This window comes from Biomphalaria glabrata, chromosome 1 (genome assembly GCF_947242115.1).
Source record: "Biomphalaria glabrata chromosome 1, xgBioGlab47.1, whole genome shotgun sequence".
In the NCBI taxonomy this organism is placed as follows: Eukaryota; Metazoa; Mollusca; class Gastropoda; family Planorbidae; genus Biomphalaria; species Biomphalaria glabrata.
Genome location: NC_074711.1, coordinates 88,405,635 through 88,429,769, shown reverse-complemented (window position 1 = coordinate 88,429,769; position 24,135 = coordinate 88,405,635). Strand labels below are relative to the sequence as shown.

General features: G+C 35.7%; 3 protein-coding genes across 6 annotated transcripts in view; 2 read left to right on the top strand and 1 right to left on the bottom strand.

Annotated features, from left to right (window-relative positions):
- The window catches only part of LOC106077126 (uncharacterized), a 41,995-nt gene extending 38,711 nt beyond the window's left edge, over nucleotides 1-3,284 (top strand). For both annotated transcript variants that reach the window (XM_056018415.1, XM_056018414.1), the window contains exons 6-7: nucleotides 119-261; nucleotides 1,998-3,284. In XM_056018415.1, coding sequence (XP_055874390.1) covers nucleotides 119-261; nucleotides 1,998-2,111 — 257 coding nt within the window. In that variant the 3' untranslated portion in view covers nucleotides 2,112-3,284. The remainder of the gene's footprint in view (nucleotides 1-118; nucleotides 262-1,997) is intronic.
- A 1,694-nt stretch (nucleotides 3,285-4,978) lies between these two features.
- LOC106065034 (uncharacterized) lies at nucleotides 4,979-12,830 on the top strand. Its single transcript, XM_056018408.1, has 4 exons — nucleotides 4,979-5,750; nucleotides 7,084-7,308; nucleotides 8,589-8,749; nucleotides 9,755-12,830. The coding sequence occupies exons 1-4, from the start codon at nucleotides 5,111-5,113 to the stop codon at nucleotides 10,367-10,369; spliced, it is 1,641 nt and encodes a 546-aa protein (XP_055874383.1). The 5' UTR covers nucleotides 4,979-5,110; the 3' UTR covers nucleotides 10,370-12,830.
- Nucleotides 12,831-12,921: 91 nt separating this feature from the next.
- On the bottom strand, nucleotides 12,922-22,861 carry LOC106062597 (46 kDa FK506-binding nuclear protein-like). 3 transcript variants are annotated; one of them, XM_056018411.1, is made up of 14 exons: nucleotides 22,717-22,861; nucleotides 18,807-18,893; nucleotides 18,542-18,688; nucleotides 18,367-18,441; nucleotides 18,146-18,190; nucleotides 16,870-16,997; nucleotides 16,709-16,736; nucleotides 16,040-16,072; nucleotides 15,320-15,543; nucleotides 14,194-14,283; nucleotides 13,915-14,070; nucleotides 13,690-13,819; nucleotides 13,522-13,570; nucleotides 12,922-13,298 (listed from the first exon to the last, which is right to left on the bottom strand). In XM_056018411.1, exons 1-14 carry the CDS (start codon nucleotides 22,751-22,753, stop codon nucleotides 13,220-13,222), a joined length of 1,308 nt encoding a protein of 435 aa, XP_055874386.1. In that variant the 5' UTR covers nucleotides 22,754-22,861; the 3' UTR covers nucleotides 12,922-13,219. The 3 variants fall into 3 exon arrangements, with proteins under 3 accessions (XP_055874386.1, XP_055874387.1, XP_055874388.1); XM_056018412.1 differs by having other exon boundaries at nucleotides 16,870-16,994; XM_056018413.1 differs by lacking the exon at nucleotides 22,717-22,861 and adding an exon at nucleotides 20,938-20,962.
- Nucleotides 22,862-24,135: the final 1,274 nt, after the last annotated feature.

The following is a 24,135-nucleotide window of genomic DNA, read 5'->3' as shown; positions in this document are numbered from 1 at the left end:
ATTCCCAGTGACACCATTCCCAGTGACACCATTTCCAGTGACACCATTCCCAGTGACACCATTCCCAGTGACGCCTCTGCTGTGTTTTGTCTAATCAATATTTTAAAACTGTCTTTAGTTTTCGGCCTGCCGAACGAGCCCCCGGAAAGAGATCTGGTGCCTGGAAGACAGATGGGGAAACCAATGTCCGGTAAGAAACACTGGGACCCACAGCTCGTTCTAGAAAAGGACGACTGGCCCAGAAAAAGCGCCGCATTCACGGTAAGTGGGTTTGAGTCTGAAGCTAATGATATCCCGGTTGTTAAAACAAAACTTTAACAAGCAATAGATTAAAAGAATACTTTTTTAAAACCTAGCTTATCTAATGGAAAGAAAATTACAGGGTCTAACTCCATTTCTGCTATATAAAACAAAATTGATTAATTATTAATTATTAATATAAATATTAATTAATTAAATGATTAAATATGTGGTTATTTTTTGGATTGATTCCTGTATTGTCATCGACTATGAATAATTATGCAAAATTTTAACTTGATCCGAGAATGGGAAGTGGGAGAAAAAACGTGTCAAAACATGCTAAGGGGATTAAATCCATGTATACATCCACATCTCATTAACCTGAATTTATTCCCCTTAAATCGATGTCAAACAAAATAATTTATCACCAACAGTTAATTAACTAATTGTTTAATTATTTTTTTATTGATTCATGTCTCGTGAGGTTTAATGAATAATTGTGCAAAGTTTTAACTTGATGCAAGAATGGGAGATGGGAGAAATAATGTTCAAACTTTTTACCAAACTGACAGACAGACTGACTGACAGACAGACTTAGTGACTTAATATTAGCTTTGTAAAATTGGGTTGTTGTTTTTTTTTTACGATATAGTTTAGATCCTCAACAATGTCAAGGACGCTGAATCAACTGAATAATACAATTTGGCTTGTGCTATAAGCTTATTAAAATTAGTAAATAAAGTTAACGAAACAACGAAATAAATAAGTCGTTCTGCATTTTTATACTTGACATTTAGAGCATGTCAGACGTACAGAACTAATGGAGAGTAACATTGTAGTGCGGGTCGCCCATTAGATTTAAAGCAATATTATTATTATAGCTTTTATATAAAGCGCTACTTTCATGCTTATAGCATGCTCAGAGCGCTTTTGGTCCAATCTCATTTGTGGACCAGTGTCTAGGAGTTGGTTTTCCGTGCTGCCTTTAGGCGCTCAGTAAACACAACTCTGCCCGAGTCGGGTGTCGAACCTCGAGCCCCCTTCATAGGTAGCCAAGCCAAGCCAAAGTTCAAGCGCACTTGGCCTCTCGACCACACTGAAAGCTGAGGAACTACAGAGGAGGACCCTAGCCGTGGTATTGAATATAGGAATCACCTACAAAGACCGCATCACAAACGAAGAGATTAGAAACAGGGTTACGACGGCATTTAAGCCCCACGATGACCAGCTGACCACTATAATAAAAAAAAACGCAAACTGAAACTTTATGGTCATATCACAAGGTCCTCAGGGATCGTAAGCACCTTCCATCAGAGAATAGAGGCAGACAGAGAAAGCGATGGAATGGACGGCCTGAGATTCTATTACTAAAATGTAAAATGTTTGACATGTTTCGGATGTTCCTTCAGAGTTGAAGAAAGTTTACTTCCTAGTCCAAACCTCCCGCAGGACGACGGGGGATGGGAGTTGGGCAGGATTTGAACCCTCGACCATCGATAAATCCGAACAACAGTCCAGCGCGCAAACCGAACGACCAGGCTAAGCGGAAAGGTGAAAGACGGTGCCCATAAGTTCAACAGGGACAGTGTATAAACTTATTGTTTTAATTGGCTATCCAGACATTTATTAATTAATACAAAAATATGACATTTTTTTTTTGGTTCTATTTTCTTGCCGACTAATTTTTGGCATTTTGAAAAAAAAAATTGTGGTTCGAAATATAAAAAAAATAAATTTACATTTTTTTCTCTCTACAGCGACACCGGCGTCGACATAGACAGGCGTACAGTGCATTCATGGAGAGGGTAGAGGACGCCCTGAACTCCGCCTGGACCCAGGAAATGTTTTCCAAAGAAATACTGTCACAATGAACGATGAAAAGACAGAAAGATGTCAGGAAGATGTCAGGAAGATGTTAGAAAGATGTCATGAATAGTTGAATAGACAGTGTCAGAAGAAAAAAACATGAGGATCTATAAGAATTTAAATTAAATAAAGGCCTGGCAGGACATTGTTAGCGTCTGACGAGAAAAACTTTAAATCAAGAATTGTATTATAAATCTGTCGTGATTATTTCCTGATTATTTCCAAATTATTTACGAAATAATGTCATTCGAGCAAAAGTTCTTTTGTTCACAATAAACTTGTTTGACATAGATCGTAGATTTTTCAAAACATTGCTCTCTCTCTCTCTCTCTCTTTCTCTCTCTCTCTGTGTGTTTCTCTCTGTTTCTTTCTCTCTCTTTCTGTCCTGCCTGGCCCTGTGGTATGTGCACTGGACCGTCGTTCAGATGGTCTCGTTAGTCCGCTGCCCGCTGCCATCCCCCGCCGTCCTGCGGGAGGTTGGGACTAAAATGAAATTACCTTTCAACCTGAAACATGTAAAAGATTTTTAAATACAAAAAAACATTCTCTATCTGTTCTTTCTCCTTTCTCTTTCTCTTCCCTTTCTCTCTCCTTGCTCGTTCTCTCTGGCCCGCCCCCCCCCCATTAGTTCTTTCTCACTCTTTCTCCCCCTCCCTCTCTCTCTCTCTGATTCTCTCTCTCTCTCTCTCTTATTTGACCTAAGACTTGCTCCTTTTAAGATTATGAAATCAATCAAACAAAAGTCTTCTTTTTTGAAGTAACGTCTGTATTATATAAGATAAGATAAGATATTGGAGTGTTTCGAAGACTGAAGTTTACGAGGGAAGTAGAATGCACATTGCATGAAACTAGCATGCTGTCTCAACACGCTGTCTCAACACGCTGTCTCAACATGCTGTCTCAACATGCTGTCTCAAAATGCTTTCTTAACATGCTGCTGTCTCGTCATGCTGCTCAACATGCTGTCTCGTTATGCTGTTCAACATGCTGCTCAACATGCTGTCTCAACACTCTGTCTCATCATGCTGTCTTAACATGCGAACTGTCTGTACCTTGTTCATGTAATTACAATTTTATTTATTTTATTTCTGTCTTAAATTGTGCAAAATAAAAAATTTCTCTTGCAAAAAAAAAAATGTGTCGCAGAGTATTTTATTAAGTCCATTTAAATGACGATTCTTACATATCTGGGACTAAGTGGCATAAACCGCTTGGCTGCCTATATAAGCCTATTCTAAGCGGACTGAGTTCGAATCCAGACTCGAGCTAAGTTGTGTTTGCTGAGCGCCTAAAAGCAACACGGAAACATTCTAGATAAAAGAAATAATAAAATTGACGTAAATAATGTGACTAAAACCGCGCCAAAACGTCCCATGCGTTAAAACGGCTGCGCCAAAACGGCTGCGCCAAAACGGCCTGCTTCGTTTACCCCCCCCCCCTTCCCCTCCCATCATCTCCCAAAAGTTTCACACAAAACTTTGACCAGGGCGTTCCCAGCATGCTATAGATGCGCCATACAAAAGTAATTCAATTTTTAAAAGTTTTTTTTTTTTTTTATAATGCTGAGTAATAAAAGAGAGATTATTTTTCAATGGTTTTATTCTGTTGATTTGCTGTTTCTGTTGCTAATGTTTTTTTTCTACAGGGTAGGGTAGCTAGCCCAACCTTTATTACTTGGATAAAAATCGCACAGGAGCGAGGATATTAATTATGTAAAGGGAGATTATCTCCAGGTGAATTGTTTTTTTTTATTTCCAATAAACAATGCAGCGAAAAACAAAGCAATGCATTTAATAAACAAACATATGGACTACTTTGTACATGCTTAAATTTGAAAAATGGGATAGGTTGGATATGATTTATTCCTCGATTGGCAAGACTTTTAGAACTTCGACACATGTAAATTTTTTTACACCATACTGAAAACATCAAAAAGTGTCCTACTTGATTTCAAAAATGTTAAATCATAGCGGATACTACAATTGTTGAACTATGCATTTTAACAAAGCTAAATAGTTCAACTATGGATTTTAACAAAGCTAAATAGTTCTACTATGGATTTTAACAAAGCTAAACTTTTCAACTCTGTGTTGTAACAAAGCTAAATTGTTGAAATCTGTGTAGTAAAAAAGTTCAATTGTTCATGGTTAATACATCTACATCTTTACGTTTGCTCTAGATAATTAAAATAAAAATTAAAATAAAATGTCCTAATTATGTAGAATTTTATCTTTAAAAAAATGGTCTAGATATCATTATTTCACTAAGAATTGTTCAAAACTTAATTCCCACGCACTATCCGATCTAATGTATTTGATTTCTAGCTCTAGACTATCACCTTTTGAAGAAAAAATTCACACCTTAAGGCTAACTAAAAGGATAAATACAAATAATTTGGCTTCTCTACTACAAGTCCGTAGCTCAAGTTTCTATTTATTTGCTTCTGACACCACTCGTGACATCCAGCAAGTATGAGAAAATTTTTTTCTACATTCAACCAGGGGCCATTACAACAACACTACTTTACGTCGGTACACCTTGTAAAAGTCGTGCAGTTATGCCGCTTAGCAGCAGTCAACAAATATTCATTCGCCAACAAACTAGTGTTTGTTCTTCACATTTCTTCTGTTTCAAAAATCACTCCGCTGCTTCATACAAAAAAAAATATGCAAATGTTGAATTAGCTCAAAAAGTAGTTCTCCTTCAGTACACATCTAAATTTTTTTTTAAAGTTTATTGGGGACACAGCCCACGGAGCTACATGCAAAGAAAATCAAAAAGGAAATCTTTTTTTTTTACCTTAAGTCACGGATGATGATAGCAGACGTCTGTTGACACGGTCACGTGGTTAGCTCCAAAGAAGAGGCTGAGAGTATAAAAGAGTTAGCGCCAAGAGAAACAACTTTTTGAAGGCATTGCGGCTGGAGTTTGAAACTTTTGGTAAGAAATTTGAAACAATTTCTTTACAAGGTTTTAGGCTTTCACCGCTTTGACTTCTGCTACAATGTGTCCGTGTCGCAACAAGTATTTTCCTTGCATTTGGATTATGTCTGTGTGCTTGAAATTGGCGGTGGGGTCAGGGTTCATGGCCAGTCCAACTGGAGTGTTGGCTCAAACTCAAACTGTCAAGAACGATTTGCAACCGACGGATAAATCTATGATCATGCCTACAGATAAATTTATGATTGTGCCTACAGATCGATCTTTGCTAATACCGACCGATAAATCTATAGTTGTTGACTTGAATTCTAATTTTAGTGAAGCTGGAAATAGCATCATGATAGACGAGTGTCGAGTTTTCGATTGCAAAAGACTGAATCTTTCCCACGAGGAAAAGTATACACAAGAAAACGCTTCATCTGGAAATGCTCAAACTCTGTCAGAAATGGCTCGAATCTCAGGAACCTCAAAGACAGCTAACACGGTCAAGGTCACAAAGAGTCATGACAACGACAAAGGAACGAAGCAGCAAGGGAGCAAACTCAATACGGCTTTCTTGCACACGACCAGGGTTAAAGGTCGTCCTAGTACGGGCAACAGGAATGAGAGCAAACTTTTTGGCGCCAGAAAATCAAAAACTATATTTAATTACCGTGACTTCCTCCTTGATGATTACCAATCGAGTAAATCTAGTGGTAATTTGGGTAAGTTTTTATTCGCTATTGCTTCATACCAATATTCACAGTTTTTATTATCAACTACCAAAGGTAATTGTACAAAGCTTATATCACTCATGCTATCTGTCTATCTGGCAGGGAACGCAAACATATTTTTTGTTCCCATTTCCCATTCTCGGATTAAGTTGAAACTTTGCGTAATTATTCCCTACCAAATTATACCCTACAAAACATGAATCAATAAATAAAATAACCAATTAGTTAATCAGTTATTGGTGAATGATTATTTTGTTCGATATCCAAATAAGTGAAATAAATGCTACTTAATGCGAGATGTGGATGCATATATGGATTTAATCCCCTTTATACGTTTTGACACGGGTTTTTTTTCCATTCCCATTCTCGGATCAAGTTGAAATTTTCCATGACAATTCATTGTCGATGGCAATACACGAATCAATCCAAAAATTAGCCAATTACTTAATCATTTAGTGCTGATTAATAAATTGTGTTTTATATAGCAGAAAGGGAGCTAAACCCTGTAATTTTTAGATAAATGGCAGTAATTAGCGATTCTTTCCCTTAGATAAGCTATTGTTTGTTAAAAGTGTTATATTTCTTTCTATTGCTAATTTTTCTGCTTGACATCAGTGATATTTAAAGGAGTAACAATGGTATAGTTCAATAAAAAAAATGCAATAAAAATATACATATTTTCGTAAATATTAATTTCCTGAAATTTCAACCTTACTACAAATTTACTCATTAAAACAAAACATAAGACCATACAGCATATTATTTTCTTAACGTTGATAAATTGATTTAGAACAAACTAAACAAAAAAAGATTTCAAAGTGAGTTCGTGTTTTTAGTTAATAGCCACCAAAGGTTTGCCTATGAGCCCGCTGTTTGGTAAGCAAATGCAAGTAAAAAGGCAACGACACAAATATCGTAAACTATTAAGTACATAAGAGGCGCGGTGGCTGAGGGGTAAAGCGCTTGGTTTCCCAAACGGGGGTCCCAAGTTCAAATCCTGATGAAGACTGAGATTTTAAATTTCGAGATCTCTGGGCGCCTTTGGGTCCCTCCGGCTGTAATAGGCACCTGTACTACCTGACATTAGTTAGGGAAAGTAAAAGGCGGGTTGGTCAAATGACACCCTCTTTAACCGTGGGCCACAGAAACAGATGACCTTTACATCATCTGCCCCTATTGACCATAAGGTCTGTATGGGGAACGTTGTAAAGTACATAAGAACAATGATGTATGTATGTACTTATGTACTGCATGTACTTCACACTGTCAACTTTGTTTAAGTCAACTAACAATCTATTTTATCTTTTTACATCTTGGCAATTAGATGCTCTGGAGATTTGCAGAAATGACCCTGGACTAATTTCAGCCCACCCGGACAACTGCGCCTGGTACATCAACTGTACGTCCGTCCCTGACGCCGCCATGATGACCTACTTTAATGGCTACGTGAGTGAATGCCCTTACCCTCAGCTCTTCTCCCATGTAACTCTTCAGTGCGAAGATTTTAATAATGTCCAATGTCTGGAGCGTTTCGAACCCAAATCACCGTGTAAGTAAAATATTGGTGGTCGACATTTTGGTGCTTTTCTTTTTTTCTTGGTTGCTAATGACTCAATGTTGAAAATTTCAAGATAGATAACTACGATAAATCTCTCTCATTTACATGTTTCGGACATTGTGTTCAAATTTTAAGATTATTGTATCTTAACCCAAACCTGCTCGGATGGCAGTAGGCGGGCTTCGAACATAAGGCAATCGGGACATTCCATAGCGCATATCACAAGACCAGGCAAATAAATATTTACGCTAATTAGCTTAGTTACTATTTCACAATCTATGGGGTGGATTTTAATCAGATTCATAAGTCCTGATACATGATATCTCTCTCACATCTACATCTGTCATCATATTTGTTACAATGGATAGATAATAAATAAATATTCATATTGTTTTCAACCAAAATATTAATAGTTACTTGATGTTATAACTATTAATAAAATAAGATTCTTTTTAGTGTGGGTTCTAAATATTTCAGCACGTAAACCACTAGTTATAGGTCTTCAATTTCATGAGCTGTCTAAGAGGGGTTTTCAGTACTGTTTTGTTGAGACGGCTTCAACAGTCTGTAGATGAAAGGCTCAGAGAAGAACAAGCAGGTTTCCGAGGAGGCAGATCGTGTACAGAGTAGATTTTCGTTCTACGAAATATCATAGAATAAAGTCTTGAGTACCAACAACGGCTAACGATCAGTTTCGTGGACTTCAAAAAAGCGTTTGATAGTGTCCACCGAGAATCACTATGGAAAATAGTTAGAGAATACGGTATCCCAGAAAAATTCGTCCAGATCCTACGACACCTTTACAGTCAGTCTAGTTGCTGCATTAAAACAGAAGAGGGAACAACAGAGTTTTTTACAATCGAGACAGGTGTGAGACAGGGGTGCATCTTATCTCCCTTCCTTTTCCTCCTAGCCATCGACTACATAATGAGGAGAGCAATGAACCAGACTGCCTTTGGTATTCCATGGCATGAACAACTCCGATTGACAGACTTGGACTTTGCTGATGATGTTGCACTACTCGGGGCTACAAATAAATGCATTCAAGAAATGACGGAGAGCCTAGACCGTTCTATAAGCCCCTATCACTGACCTGCAACGTCACAACCTGTGGGAGATTTGTGACGTTGCGTGTCAGGCCTTTATTAACGAATGGTCTCGGTTAAACAATAATTTTTGGAATGCAATAAATGATTGGCGTTAGGGGAAATAATGCTTTAAATATTACATAGAAGTGCTGGGAATGAAAAGTTATTTCCCTTGTTGCCTAGGTGAATACAGAGTCAACAAATGTCACGAGTCCTCACATTGTGTTCCCTGCTGGGTGCGCTATGCCAGTTGCCGGGGTCTCAACGAAGGATTGAATCCGTGGGAAGGCATGGAGTGGGAGCCTTTTTTTGTGGAGTGCCACAAGGAGAGGACGGTATTTCAAGTGAGTGAACTTAGTATAAGATCTGGATCACCTAGAAAAATAAACTAGGCTATAATTAACTGATTGTATGTATTAGGCCTAAGTATCCGTCACTTTCAACTGAGCCGTTGTCAGCTGGATGTTGAGAAGTTACAAGTGATCCACACTGACGTTCACATTCATCGATCTCTCAGTCTGTTGAACTATTGGAGTACCACGCATGATCTATCTACGATCTTTCTCCATTTCTATCTTTTGCCTTGAATAGCGTCTATTTCAGAGACGGGCCCGTTCATTCTCTGGTGTTATTCTCCCATCACCCTCTCTCTCTCTCTCTCTGTCTCTCTCTTTCTCTTTCTTTACTTGGAACTGTTCCCTATAGGAACAACCTCTTCATATGGTCATTTGACAATGGTCAGCAGTTCATCGTGAGCCTCATTGCCGCTGTGATACTGTTCCGAATCTCCTCATTTGTGATTCGGTCTTTGAGGGTGACACCTAGGATTCTTTGTATAACATCTAGATTCCGTGGCTAAAATGTTCTCCTTTAATTCTGCAGTTAGCTTCCATGATTCAGGATCATACGAGAATCTGGCCATGTCCAAGGAGCGCATCAGTCTGACTTGCCAGATTGTCATGAGCTTCGCGAATGCCGCTGTGGACTCTGCAATTCTTGCCCAGTAATACAGGTTTCGTTCCTTGGTCTGAAACGATACCTCCGAGTATTTAAAACTTTTGATACTTGTAGGGTTTTTTCACCTCCAATACTGACCAATTACTTCAATTCCCTTTTCTTATCATTTTGTCTTATCTTCATTCTACGTAGCCAATCAGCCCCGAAATATTTGTTTTTAATTAAATAAGAATTTAAATGTTTTTGTTGTATTAAAAAGTTAAATTTTAATTAGTTTAGCCAACTTACAATTCACAAACGCAATAGAAATTAATAAATTTATTTGCTATATCATATTTAAGATATATATGTATTGATTGGTTTGTAATATTACTACTTCTTCTATACTACAGGGCATGTGTGACTCTAGCGCCGTGTTCTCGCCCACAACGAGAGCGTGCGAGACTCCCATGAGCATTCCCAGCAAACATGGCGGCTGGAAACCCGGATGTCTCGGAAGACGCGATGGCTTCTATCCGGACGAGCAGGGCCGTTGTGACCTGTACTACAAGTGCAAAAATCAAATGTTCAGGGGCTTCCATAGCTGCCCCAACGGATTTAAGTTCAGCCCTTTCACCTCGAGCTGTGATGATGTCAAGCGCGTGCCATTTCCTTGCGGAGACAACAATGACGACATGAACGTCTGCAGCGGAAAGGATGACGGGAAATACCTGGACATCTTTGGCCGGTGCACTCACTACTTTGAGTGCCGGAACGAAAGCATGGCCGGATTTCACGTTTGCGCCAAGGGAGTGTTCAACGTGGATAAAGGCCAATGCGACCCGGCAGAGTCCGTCAGAAAGGACATTGCGATGCCCTGCGGCGACATGGACAACACATGCCTGCACAGATCCGATGGCGTTTATTTCGACCGAAACGGTAGCAATCAGACTTGTGCTACATTTGTGGTATGCGAGAGAGGTTTGACCATTTCTAGCAGACGATCTTGTAGTGGGGATATTTTATGATAAACTCTCTTGTATCATAGACACTATTATGATAACCCCCCCTGGTATCATTTCTCCTCTCGCGTGATCATTTTGTTTCTGCAGTCAGGGCCGGCTTTAGATAACGGGAGGCACTATGCAAAGTGAATTTGGCGGCCCCCAAATGAATGAAATAGAAAAATAGAATTTAAAATAAAACCTGCGAAAAATAAAATTATGCGATTTATTTAAAACCTAGTGTACTCCAACAAGTTTTGCGAGTCCCCACCAATCGGAGGCACTAGGGGCTGCGTAGTTTGTACTTTCATCCGGCTCTGCTGCAGTTGGGAACTGAACTGACATGGTAGACATATTGATGCTCAAGACTTGAAGAATTCAATATCAATCTTAACCAAAAGCTTCATTACTATTTTATTTAATATATATACCATAAATACTTAAAGATAAAAAGAATAGAAGAAGATTATTTTTTTTTTAAATCTTAAGTCCATGTAGGTAAATGGATTTAATTATTAGAACCTAAAACTTTTGTTTACTCGAGATGTTCATCTATGACAGAAAAACTATAAATAGCAAGCTTTTTGGGTGTCTCCGGTGTAGAGCATTAAGGAAGTGGTGATTATATATAGGCTATGTTTTCTTTTTTGAGTATATAATAATTTTTAGTACTTGTTTGTTAGCACTGCAAATGGACCTCATTCACCAATCGTAAACAAACAACATTTAGCCACGTGATAATATTGATAAACCAATGAAAATTACGGTATCACGTGACAGCCTTTATGGATTGCGTAATTTGTATAGAAGAGATAGAGAACCGCGTGGCAAAATGTTGTTTGTTTACGATTGGTGAATGAGGTCCATTGTAATTTTTCCTTTTCTAGTTCATTTTTTTTCAACTTTTTAGTTGGCAACATAGCGTCCTTGACATTGTTAAGTTTAATGGGAAAATTCCCAAAGAGATGACTCGCTTATCTCGCCCTGTTTTAAAATGATCACTTTCATGACCACTCTCGGCAATGACAACATTACATAAACATCGTGATAAATCACCTTTTCGTTTAGAGTGCATGAAATATAATTACTGTCCACAAGAAACAGACTGATAACTACAATAAATAAATACTTTTTAGAAGCCTGACGATGACGTATGTGTGTCTTAGCTACGTTTACATACACAGAAAGATTATGTTCTCTTATTCAGGATAATGTTAGCATTTGTCTCCTTCTGTCAAGACAGACAACAGATGCGCCCAGACGAATCACTGGTTTTGGTTTCTTCTCGAGTCCGGACAGAATCTGGCGTGACTAAACAAAGCCAATTCCTACCCCGCAAAGTTTGTCACAGCTTGTGTGCCCCTGTTCTAGGGCGATCTTATTATAGCGCAGCTTTCTTTCTGATTCTCTTTGTCGCTTTCTTTTTATCTCGGCGAGGTTCGTACCCGCACGCACAGTCTGTCTCCATGCTGTCATGGATGCCTGTAGTCCTCAGATCTCGCTTGCAGACATCTCTCTAGGTTAGTCTTGGGCGTCCTTTAAGTCTTGCTGCCTCCTCAAAGCCTAGCATGGAGAATTTCTTTAGGAATGCTTCCCTCTGGCAAAAGATGACATGTCCGAGGAGACCAAGTCCCTGCATCGGAGTTATCCATCACATAATGTGTAGAGTATTCTCCCTCAGAATTAAGTCTATTTCTGACATTTGTATACATTGGAAAAAAAAATTGGTTTCCATGGGTGATTGTTATTTCACTATTGAAAGACGCTGTACAAGAGGGGAGACAAACCGAGACTAGGCTAATTACTATTGCATGATGAATAGAAGGGTTAGTTCCCTTCACAACACATTTAAATATGGCCAGGAAAAAGTGCAACTGTTCATTTGTTTTTAATATTTTTTTTTTAAATTATTATTTCTTCATTTTACTGAATATTTTGATCTTTCCATGTGGATTGCAGTCCAACCATGCATTTCATGTTTAATAATGTTGTTAATGTTTGCCTGTCTCAAATAATTAATTGCAAGATAATTGATTAAAAAATGATTATCTTGTACTCAATTATGAATCTCCTGTTAGTTATTTCTAAAAGGAATGTTATCTATCCAATTTGTTTTTATAAAAAATGAAACCTAAAGATGTATTCATTTTGTGATTAGATCTCAAAATAAAAGCACTATTGAAACTCTAATTGTATTGCTTATGAATTAGGCTTACTTTTTTATTATAAGTGAAGTTTTTTTTTTTTAAATTAAAGTTTACAATTACATAAAATAATGTTTATTGTATGCACACCTTTTATTTAAAGTAAAAAAACAGTACCGTCTAAATATACATTTGTGTGCCAATTAATTAACCCACTAGGATGGCCTACGAGTTTGTGTATAACATTTTTCTTTATTTTGTTTAAATTTTACAAATATGTAATGTTAGTGTTACTGATATTAGTAAGATTTTCCTATTAAGATGTTTTCCCATTGAGATCAACTTCAACAATAAATAATTGTTCATTGGCATCAACTTCTGTATTTAGTTTTATTCCATATCAGCTCATATCTATTAGTAAAACAAGGTACATAAGCACAGAGAAACAAATTTATTTGTCTTCATAACAAATGCCCAATAAAACACAAATGTCTCCATAACAAATACCCAATAAAACACAAATTTCTTCTCTCAAAACAGTACTTTCTCAAAATTGATGAATAATGATTTTTTTTTTTCCCGGCATTATGAAATGAACACAATATGGGCTACAGTAAAATAAAACTTTGTACATAAACATTTCAAGGCAAAGTGCTGACATTAAAAAATTGAATTGACATAAATGTTGATAAAAATAATTAAAATGTGATTTTATAAAAATTTCTTTCATTTAACTAACAGCCTTGAGTTCTACTTCGAAAACTAAAGTTGAATTTGGTGGAATGGCTCCGGCTTTACTGTTGCCGTATCTGTGAAGCACAAGACATTATAAACATATGTATAAAAAAAAAACACCATTTAAAAGCAATTGAGTTAGTTGATAAATATTCTAGATTGAGTTAGGAGACAAATGGTCTAGATTGAGTTAGATGATAAATATTCTAGATCGAGTAAGATAAGACCTATATTTGAAAACCTCATAAATCTACAAAGAAAATATGAAAGCTAATGAGGAAGGAATTCATGACTAACCCTTGGTTTGGAGGTATTGTTATCTTTCTCTTGCCGCCAACTTTCATGCCTAAATAAAGAAACAATTTCCACATTATACACACATTTTTCAACAAGTAATCATTCTACAGTTCACAAGTTTAATACAGATATGCTAAATTAAGCACACAAAAGTTTTTAATATATTACCAGTCAATCCAACATCCCAGCCTTTGATGACTTCCCCTTGATTTAGTCTGAAGCGGAATGGTTTCCCTTCAGTGCAGGAATCAAAGCGCTTGTTATTTTTGGCCAATGTTCCAACGTAATAAACAGAAACCTTAGGGAACAAAAATAAGACTCACGCTAACTCTGATGTTTTAAACCAGCTTTAACTATGCCAACTATTTAGTTTTAAAATTTTTTTAGTCGTACCATTTTTCCTGGCTTGGCCTCAGGACCATGTCCCGTCTTGATGTCTTCTACAACTGTCCCGCCTGCCACGACCCTTTTCTTTGGTGTAGCTGATGGTGTAGACTCTGGTGTCTTGGTTGCTGCAGGTGTGCCTGGAGTGCTGGCTGTACTGTCATTCTGTAAAGAGAAGAAAAAATTTCTTGTCAGCTTTGAACATCTAGGCTGCAGAAGTAATACAAAAATAGAAACCACTTTGAGCATGCATGTATTGCATGAACCATAACTCTTTGTTTTACTTACCACTGAGTTGTCCCCTTTATTTTTCTTCTTCTTCTTTTTTTTCTTCTTCTTAGCACTCTCTCCTTCCCCATCACCACCAGGTGTCACTGGCTGAAGTCAAAAGTAAACGTTCAGTTAAAAGAAAAAAAAAACTCATTTGATTGACATGGTCGCCAAATTAATATATCATTGTTAAAATATTTTTGTACAAGTTAAGATTTATAAAAATCTCATTTTATTCATTTAAAGCAGCCTTTCCTAAAGTGGGGTACAAGAAGAATTGGAAGGGTGTACATGTTGCACATCGTTAACTATGCCGATTCTTTTTTAAATTATCCATTTAGTTTATAAAATAGAATAAAATATCACAAGTTTTAAATCCATTTTATTATTTACTTTAAGTTTTTAAAAACTCAAATACTGAATTCTAAAAAGAACAGGAACTGGATAGGGATATTACAACATGCACACTAACCAAACTTGAAAGGTAGGTAAGACAACCCTTGCAGACCTTGTGATCTTTGGGGGCAGTTAAGTTCACCCGTTTCTATGGTTGACAATTGACCCAATAGCTCCTACCACGGTACTGCACATCTTTTACAGAATAATGCTTTGGGATGCTACCAACAGTTTTATAAGAAGCGCGTGATGACTTTTTTTTTTTTTTAGTGAAAACCAGGTGGGTATTATTTTTTCTAGAGTTTTTTAAACTAGACCCTATTGTAATTTTTTCTTAAGTCGTTTATTTATTTATAAGTAATAGATCATATATTTTTATTATTTTTTAGAATCTTTTTTTTCCCTCAACGGAGCTAACAAGGGTGTCACGTGACTAGCAGAATCACCAACCACCTTAACTTCCCTAATATATATCAGGAATCCATCAGTTGGCTGGATTCAGGGGCATCCTGAAATTCCAGAAGTTCAAATTCTCTGTCTTCGTAGGGATTTCAACTTGAGAAACCTACATATGGAAGCTATGCACTTAGCCACCGCTCAAGAGTACTCATAGATTGGATCAAATATATTGTAATAATTCTGATATACAGTTTCTCTCTCAAGACATTCCAACATTTAGATCTCTAAGACACGCACAAATATAGGGGGGAAAAAAATCTACACAATGAGACAACCACATTTAGCTTACTGTTTCTGGTGTTTTTGGTGTTGCCAGAGTAGCTGCCCCTTTCTGTTTGGCCTTTCCGTTCTGTTGTTTCGGCGTTTTCTCCTCTTGTTTAGATTTATTGGCATCCTGTTTTTTTGCTTTCTGTGAGCTTGGGGTGTTGGCCGGAGACTTGGCTGGAGTCTTGTCAGCTTTGTTTTTCTTTTTAGGGGATTCCTCTTCTTCATCACTGTCTTCTTCATCTAAATCTGGTAAAAATAAATATTTCTTAGTGTTGTATCATTTTAAAAAACTAAAAGCACCATGGCAAGTTGATCAGCAGAAACGATATTTCAACTTTAGCATTATGACCAGGAATCCTAAATGTTAATAAAAAAATCACAGATTAAAAAACATTTCTTTTCAACAGCCTTGGAAATTCGAACACATCCATTCAAGAAGGAGGTTGACAACATATGTACCATCTTTCTGCTGTGTATGAGTTAGTTCATGCATTTAGTCTAGTAGATATGAAGGAATGAACTCGATTGATGAATAACACCCTATCGCTGTAAACAACAGAGTTTAAAAAAAAAAGCCAGATATTCCCACACTTTGAACCTATGCCTGCAGGAGGGAGAACATGGAAATGCCCTACTTTTGCCTGCCGTCTAGTAACCTACTACTAATGAGAAAAGCACAAGCTTGGTTAGGGAGACTACAAGGACAAATCAAGTTTTTTTTTCGACTTTAAAATCTTTTTACCTTCATCACTATCCTCCTCCTCGTCAAATGATTCTGAAAAAACAAAAATACAAATCATAGAACTAAGAGCAGATAACAGCAAGTACTAAACAGTATCAGTGGTAAAAAAAAAAAAAAAAAAAAAGATAACTTAAATAACTTAATGCGATCTATTAAAAAGGATCTCTACACTTGCATCTGCATGATCTACATTCAATTGTATCTGCCTCCTGCCTAAGAAAAGGAACTTGATTGATGGATAAAAACGCTACTGTTGTTAAAAAACGACAGACTACAAAAAAAAAAAAGCCCAGACATTTTCATACTTTAGGGGAATTGCCTGCAGGACGGATAACATGAATCCAAAAAAGGAGGGCAATGCTGTGCTATCCAGGATGTCTTGATAACAATCTAGTTACTTTATATAGTGCTACATGGCTAGTCCAACGAAATTCAAAGTCTGGCATTGTGAGAGCTCTTCAGAATTCAAAGAGTTCTGCACTCTCATCAGAAACAGAATTTATTTTTTAATATTTGGCTTATTAAAAAAAAATCAATAACATATAAAGAATCTTAAAAAGTTTATGCTTAATGAGAACATTTGTTGATCCTTTTTTTTTCTAAGGAGATTTAAGGATTTGGTAAATACAATGAAACATGAAATAATTGTAGAATCAAACAAAACCCTACCTTCATCAAAATCATCCTCATCAGAAAACTGGGGGGAAAAAAAAGTCAGTATCAAAGTTAATTGATTATGTAACCGAGTGACAATGTCAGTGTTAAATAAATGAAGAACAATTTTATTAACATTAGCCAGAAGAAAAATAATAATTTACAAAAATATGTACCCCTTCTTCTTCTTCACTGTAATCTTCATCATCTTCATCGTCATCAGAATCATCCGAATCTATCCCATCCAGAAGTTTCATCCTTTTAGAATCTTTGAGTGAGCCAATAGCCTTCCTTTTGATACCTGCTATAGGATGTTAAACACAATATGAAATCTGTGTTTCATTATAATTCTAGATCTGCCTACCCACAAAAGTCTAAATGTGTAATTCTATTATTGGTGAAAAATTTGTATCTTTGACACCTGAATCTGAAACACTTGTGCGACACACTATTTTTAGGAAATGTATTAAAAACAAAATTAATACTAGATCTAATCTCCAACAGCACATTTCAATAGACCTCATTCACCAATCGTAAACAAACAACATTTAGCCACGTGGTGCTCTATCTCTTCTATATAATTTACGATCTCATGTTTAATTCATGATGGTTGTCACGTGACCGTTTGTTTCGTTGTTTTCTCAATAAGATCACGTGACTAAATGTTGTTTGTTTACGATTGGTGAATGAGATCCATTTATAGGATATATATTTTATTTTAGAAGACCATTCCCTTTTAACAACTATCATACATCATGAAATCTAAGGGTTACAACGGTCACTAGGCAACTAGATCTAGTAGACTTTGTAGGGCAACTAGATCTAATAGACTTTGTAGCAGAGTTCTGGATAAGCATACTAGTAGTAGCGATTTTATCTCTCTAGTTTACTTCTAGATCTAGAATCTGGATTTAAGTCTAATTAATGTGAACTGAGATCTACATTTAATAGACCTAGAAAGAGTTTAAATCTTAAGAATCTGTCAATCATAAATCTAGATTTAAGACACTTTTTGTGTCTTGATGATGATGTAAAGATCTTACAATTACCAGGAAAATTTTTTTGTATCAATAGCGCTTCAACATGTTTTCATCAAAATGAGTACCAGGACACAGTGAACTGGGGGGTAAAAATCTTGTTTCATTTTTATATTCAGCTTTTTTTTTCTTTCTAAGCTTAAAAAAAAAAAAAATTTTAAAAAGCTTTTACAATTAAAACAAGTCAATTGCCACCTATCTATACAAAACCATTTCCCACAGCGTGAAATCTCTACTCCTCTTTTTTTCAATAAGACGTGTATCCACAAAGCTAACCCAGCCCAAAAAAAAATAAAAAAATTGTGGAGTGTGTATTTGCATACTAGCGATTTTGCCAAACAACCTGCCTAATGGTAGGCAGGTCGTATTTCATCCAAAAAAAAAATAAATAAAAAAAAAAGATTATTCCACTTACCCAACATCTGGTTATCTCCAGAGGAATCAATGAGTGAGGGTGGCTCTAAAAAAAATAAATAATTTTTTAAAAAAATTAAAGATCTTACAATTACCAGGAAAATTTTGGAAGAAAATGTCAGTAGATTTGTAAAAACTCTGCGTTGTTTTCTACAATATTAAAAGTTGACTCCTGAGTCACGCCTAGCTGGAATTATCTAGTCCTACTATACTCTTATTTACCATCATCGTCTGAGAACTCCATACTTGGTTCATCATCATCATCACCGATTAAATATCCAGTCAGATGGACAACACCTGGAAACAGACGTACAAGGTTTGAAAATATTTTGACAAGTTATTTTTAAATAAATAATATTTGCCAAATAATTTTCCAGTCACATGCCAGTATTCTTACCTGAGCCGTTGAGACTGAAAGAGACTTCTTCGCCAGTAGCAAAGTTCAGATCCAGTGGCTGCTGTAGGAGATTGCTGTGAAGTGTACAGAGAAGATATTCGGAAGACTCCCGTTGCAGCATCACCTGTACATTTTCAGCTGGTTTCTCTACAGAGCATACAAAATGAAATACAATGTAATGCAGATTATAAAAACAGGTGTCATATTTAATGCAAAAACAGTGTCTTTTCAAAATAAAACAAAGCAAATACAGCTACATGCTTACTTGAACTGACATCCAGAGCTGCCATTGACACATGGAAGCCTTGTTCAGCAATCTGGGAATAGCGCTTTCCAGCATCGATTGTGACACCTGCAAATGGCATAACAGGAAAAGAATCAAGCATAAAAGGGGATGTTTTTAACTAATAATCAAACATTAAGATTTATATATATATATAATTATATATATAATAATAAATCTCATCTCAGTACCATAAATCATGAATGAAATCCCAGTGTAGTGTTTTTTTTCCCAAGACATAGCAAAGCTTAATAGTTATGAATTGATTTGTTTCCTAATTAAGTCTATGTCTGTACTCTAGAATCAGATTATTCTAGATAGACTAGTAAATTAGTATACTCACACCTTTCATTGCCATTGACATTACATTTCAAACTGAAACACATTCTAATTTTTGCTTTTATTTTTGTCATTATTATAATTTGAATATATTATATTAGATTTTGATAAATATATTTGAATATGGGTCTAGAATTAGAATAGTCAAGATTAAACACCAACCATCAGACGGCATAGAGAGATTCCAAATTCTAAACTAGATCTACTTTCAGATCTAAACACCACGACTAACACTGTCACTAAACCCTCCTTATCTGAGGTAATCTAGACTAAGTATGACTATAATTAGTCTAGTATAATATTTATAATACTAGATTTAGATCTAGAGTAACTTACATCTATCGAACACCTTCGTTTTAAGGTACTTATCGAACACCCCATTCCGTTGTATTTTTTAAAATTCTCCTTTATTTCGATGATTATAAAGAAACTAGTCCATTCTTATTGTGCATCGTCCATTTCTTTATAGTTAAGTTATAATTAGTTTCATTTTCACCCGAGGATCATTTTTTTACTTATATTCAAAGTGCATTGGTAATATTGGTATAAAAATTTCACATTTTTTGAACTCTTGGGAAGAGTGGAGTGAGTCTCGGGTTAAGGGTATTTTTTAATGCTAATGATGCTTCAGCTCAAAAAAACTATATAATACGCTTCTAATTAGGCTGAGAAATATTTACAACTATTTATTTGAAAGTGTCCTTTGTTACCTAAACATGAAAATTGAGGTTTAAAAAGGGGGTGTTCGATAATAGCAGTTTTTATATAAGCAATCTCAGCTTCGTAAGATATCGAACGCCATTTTAATGTTAAAAATAAACATCAAAGGGATATAACCCAAAGAAGACAAAATATTTAAATTATATTTTTTAATTGTTATTTTTTAAAATAATGTAATGCAAAGTACAGATATAAATTAATCATATGTTACAATTTGTATCAGCTATTTGTGGTTTACCGTAAATGTGCTATATTTTTTTAAGTAAATAGATTTACATCAATATGCACTAATTGTACCCATTTTAAAAGCTTGATTTTATGACACATATATTATAGCTTGATGCTAATGGCATCTGTGCGCAGCTACCGAAAGGGACTGAGTGGAATGTATTCAGTTGTTGTTTCTTTTTCAGATGCCCCATTCTATTAACTTCTGAATTTGCCCCATTCTATTAACTTCTGAATTATGTGTTATAAACCAATACCTAGCGCATGTGCTTGATGTGAAGAGATATTAATAAAACGAAAGGGCAAAGGGGGAGGTATAGAATGCAGATATGATATTTTGAAATAAAAATGTCTTGGGCAGGTAAAAAAAAAAAAGGTCAGGGGGTGGGGGAGAGAAACAGTCAAGACACTGTATCCAGAGATCATCAATAATTGATCGACCATTAGAATTTGACGTCAGCCTCAAATACAAGAGTCAGTTGTGCTTCTCGATCTAGACGTGTGGCGCCGGGTCTGTAAAATTATATATATATATATATTTGCCATAAAGTATGATAAAGCTCATAATGCGCTACAAAGACACTCCTTTGAAACATCACAAATACACAAAATAACAACAATAACAAATTTAACCACTCTTTTATTCTGCCTACACACCCTTACCCGCGCTTCCACTCTCCAACATTCACACTTTTTCAGTGCAAAGTAACAACGTAAATATCAAGACTCAATCCAAACGCAGCCACCAGACTAACACAACAACAAAAAAAAAAAAAAGGTCAGTGATAGCGTAACACACAGGTGTAAACCAGGCCATCAACACGGCCCCAAAACATTGTTCAAGTTGTAGTAAGAACAATGTTGAGGGGAAAGGGGGAGGAGCCATCAGTCAAGTACCTACGGTCAAGCCGCTAATTAGGTCACAAACACTAGGCATGATAGATACGTAGTATATATAGATATGTTGTTTGTGTGTGTATGTGACAAATACTAAGCGTGCTCTAAAATACGGTGTTATTTGTGGTTTTTTTTGGTCAACCAGGTGGTTTAGGGAGGGCGGATTTATCTACATCTATAGGTAACACAGCTGCAAGCTACCATAGCTTTTCAGCACCCCCCCTTCCCCGCCCATATCGAAAAATATCTAGCACTGACTTTTGGGCTGAGCGTGCTAGATCGGCGGCTAGTTACGTAGGGCTGCGTACCGTATGTTTTGTTTTTAGGTCAACCAAGTAAACTGTTGTGTCCTGCAATGACTTGGGGAGGGCGGGATTATCTATTGGCTACCAAAGCTTATTAGGCTCTCCCCCTTAATTTATTAATGGCCTTATGTCTCAAAATAGCTTAGACCTAAGTACTACGGTATTGCGTTACTGGGCTTAGCACTGTCAGTTTCTAAGAAGAGCTGATCAGTGATAGATTCCTTCGATGTGGACCATTTGAAAATGACTAAAAATCTGTCTTTCTTGACATGGCGTAAAAAGAAAATGATATAAATAAAAAAAAATATAGATTATAACACTTTTGAAACACCATACTTTTCACAAAATTTTAAGATTATAACACTTTTAAAACACCATACTTCTCGTGTGTTCGATAAGTTCTTAATATGTTCGATAAGATAAAGGTAAAAAAGTGTTCGATAATTTAAGCTTTTGAAATCATCAACCTGACCCATTCAAATATAAGTCATAAGTTTAACTATGAGTAGTAATAGAATAAAACGTCTACTTTTTAAGAAAAATGGATGAGGAGTTCACAGATCTATACAATCAGTTTTTTTCTAGGTCTAATTTTTACGGAGATACACAAATTCAAACATAAAAAATGTCGGCGAATGAGCTTAACTTGTTCGATAAACGTAAGTTACTGTAGATTGACTAGATCTAATCTAGGTCTTGACTCTAGATAAAACTAGATTATATTATATTATTTATAGATAGATTTACTAGCTAGCTAGTGAATTCATCGTCCATCATCTGTCTCGAGACTAGATCATGACGTAGAGGTAGAGTAATAGAAGATCAAGAAGTTTGAAGAAGAATGACGACACTTTGAGTTTGACAAAGACTATCAATTTGACTTAGACTAGTAACTAGACTTAGTGTGATTTAGACTACTTATAATTTATTAAATCGACTTAGTCACTTTTAAAGACTACCGACTTAGACTTTAAATTTTAGAGTTAGTCAGTCACTGAGTGGTGACTGGTCTGAGTCAGTGAAGTCTCACTGTCAGTCTGAATCATGAATGAAGATCATATGATAAATCATAGATGATGATGCTACTTGATAAATTAAAATAGTACTAGATCTATAACTGAGTATAACTATAATAGTAGATAAACTAGATTAAGTAGATCACTAGATGAATGAAAATAAATTTATGATTTTTTAATGTTTTTTAAACTTTTTTTGATTTTTTGCTATCATTTTCAATCATTTTGATTTTCATTATTGATATTATGAATGATTATTAACGCGTTAACACTAACACGTGTTTTAAAAATCATGATTAAATTAGACTTGTAAACTATATCTAGATCTTATATTCTAAATCTATATAGATCTAGATATAACTGCATAATTACATTTTGAAAACTTACCCCAAAACATTTTTTGGCAGTCACTTATTAAAACCATGCTTAACTCGATCTACCACTCTCCCGCAAAAAGTTCACACAAATCAAAAGGAAGTAGTCTTCTTGATACTGCGGCAGTTTTAGTCACCGGATTACGGTGTATAGATCGTTTGTATGCCGTGAATTATTAATTTTTTTTATTTTTTTTTTTTACATTCTCTTAACAGTAGGTCTATCACCTAACTTAAAAATCTGCAAATTAGCTTTAATGTTTTAAATATAAAAAATAATTTTTAAAAGTGTGTTCTCAAGGTTTCAAAAATTCACAACATCCGTGTCTTTCAAAGTCTCGATATCAAATTTATTAATGATGTCTGAATTGTTGCACATCTTTTGAATGTGACAAATAGAGACAGTAGCTGCATCCTGAAATGTACTGTAAGACTTAAACATAGATCTAGTAGATCTATTTTAACAGTGAGCAAATAGGTGCTATCTTACTAGATTTTTCAAAAAATCAAACATAGCATTAGGGTTTATTAAAAGAAATTTCTATAAATCAAATAAGAACATAAAACTAAAATGTTATTTAATCTTGGTTAGGCCAATAATAGGAATCCTCTGTTTGGGACCCCTCAACTCAAGAAAACATTAAGAAACTGGAACAGACACAAAATAGAGCAGTGAGATTCATAACAAACGAATATTCACATTTGACTAGAGTAACACCTTTAGTAAAATCATTAAATTTAGAAAGCCTTCAGGACTGAAGACTCAAAAGTAAAGTAGCAATTATACATAAAACACTGAACCATAATCTTCAAATACAAAAACAGAATTTAATAAAATACTCAGAAAGACACAAAAATTAAGGCATATTTCTCGTTCCATATGCTATTAGTGCTATTAGAGCATGGAATGGGCTGCCTGAGCTAGCCAGGAAAACCAGTGACTTGGCAGAATTTAAGTCATTGGTTAATATGCATGACTAAATGCATGACGCGTAGGACGTAATCATCTTCTTTTTAGAAGTAATGTCTGTATTATATAAGATAAGATAAGATTTATCGTACGCGTCCAACTTGTTTGTAACTTCTCACTGGTTAGCAGACACCGAGTTCGAAAAAACTTTGCCTTGTGAAGTTTCCTAGAAATTTGACAATGCATGCATAGGTCTATCTTTTTAAAAGAAATACTAGCTGATTGGCCATACGGTGAAAACTCTAACTAGGCCGTTGTAATGTTTCAAAATATAACCATCTTAAAATTCAATTTAGCTATTTGGAACACGCTTTCAGCGGGTATTGTCACACTCGGCTCAAATGTTTATTTATATTCAGAGTTGAATAAATAGATAGACGTTCATGCAAATTGTGCGCACCGTTTCTATGCACATGAGCTGGACTATAATAAAAGAACTTGATTGTGCAAGCTTGTGGACTG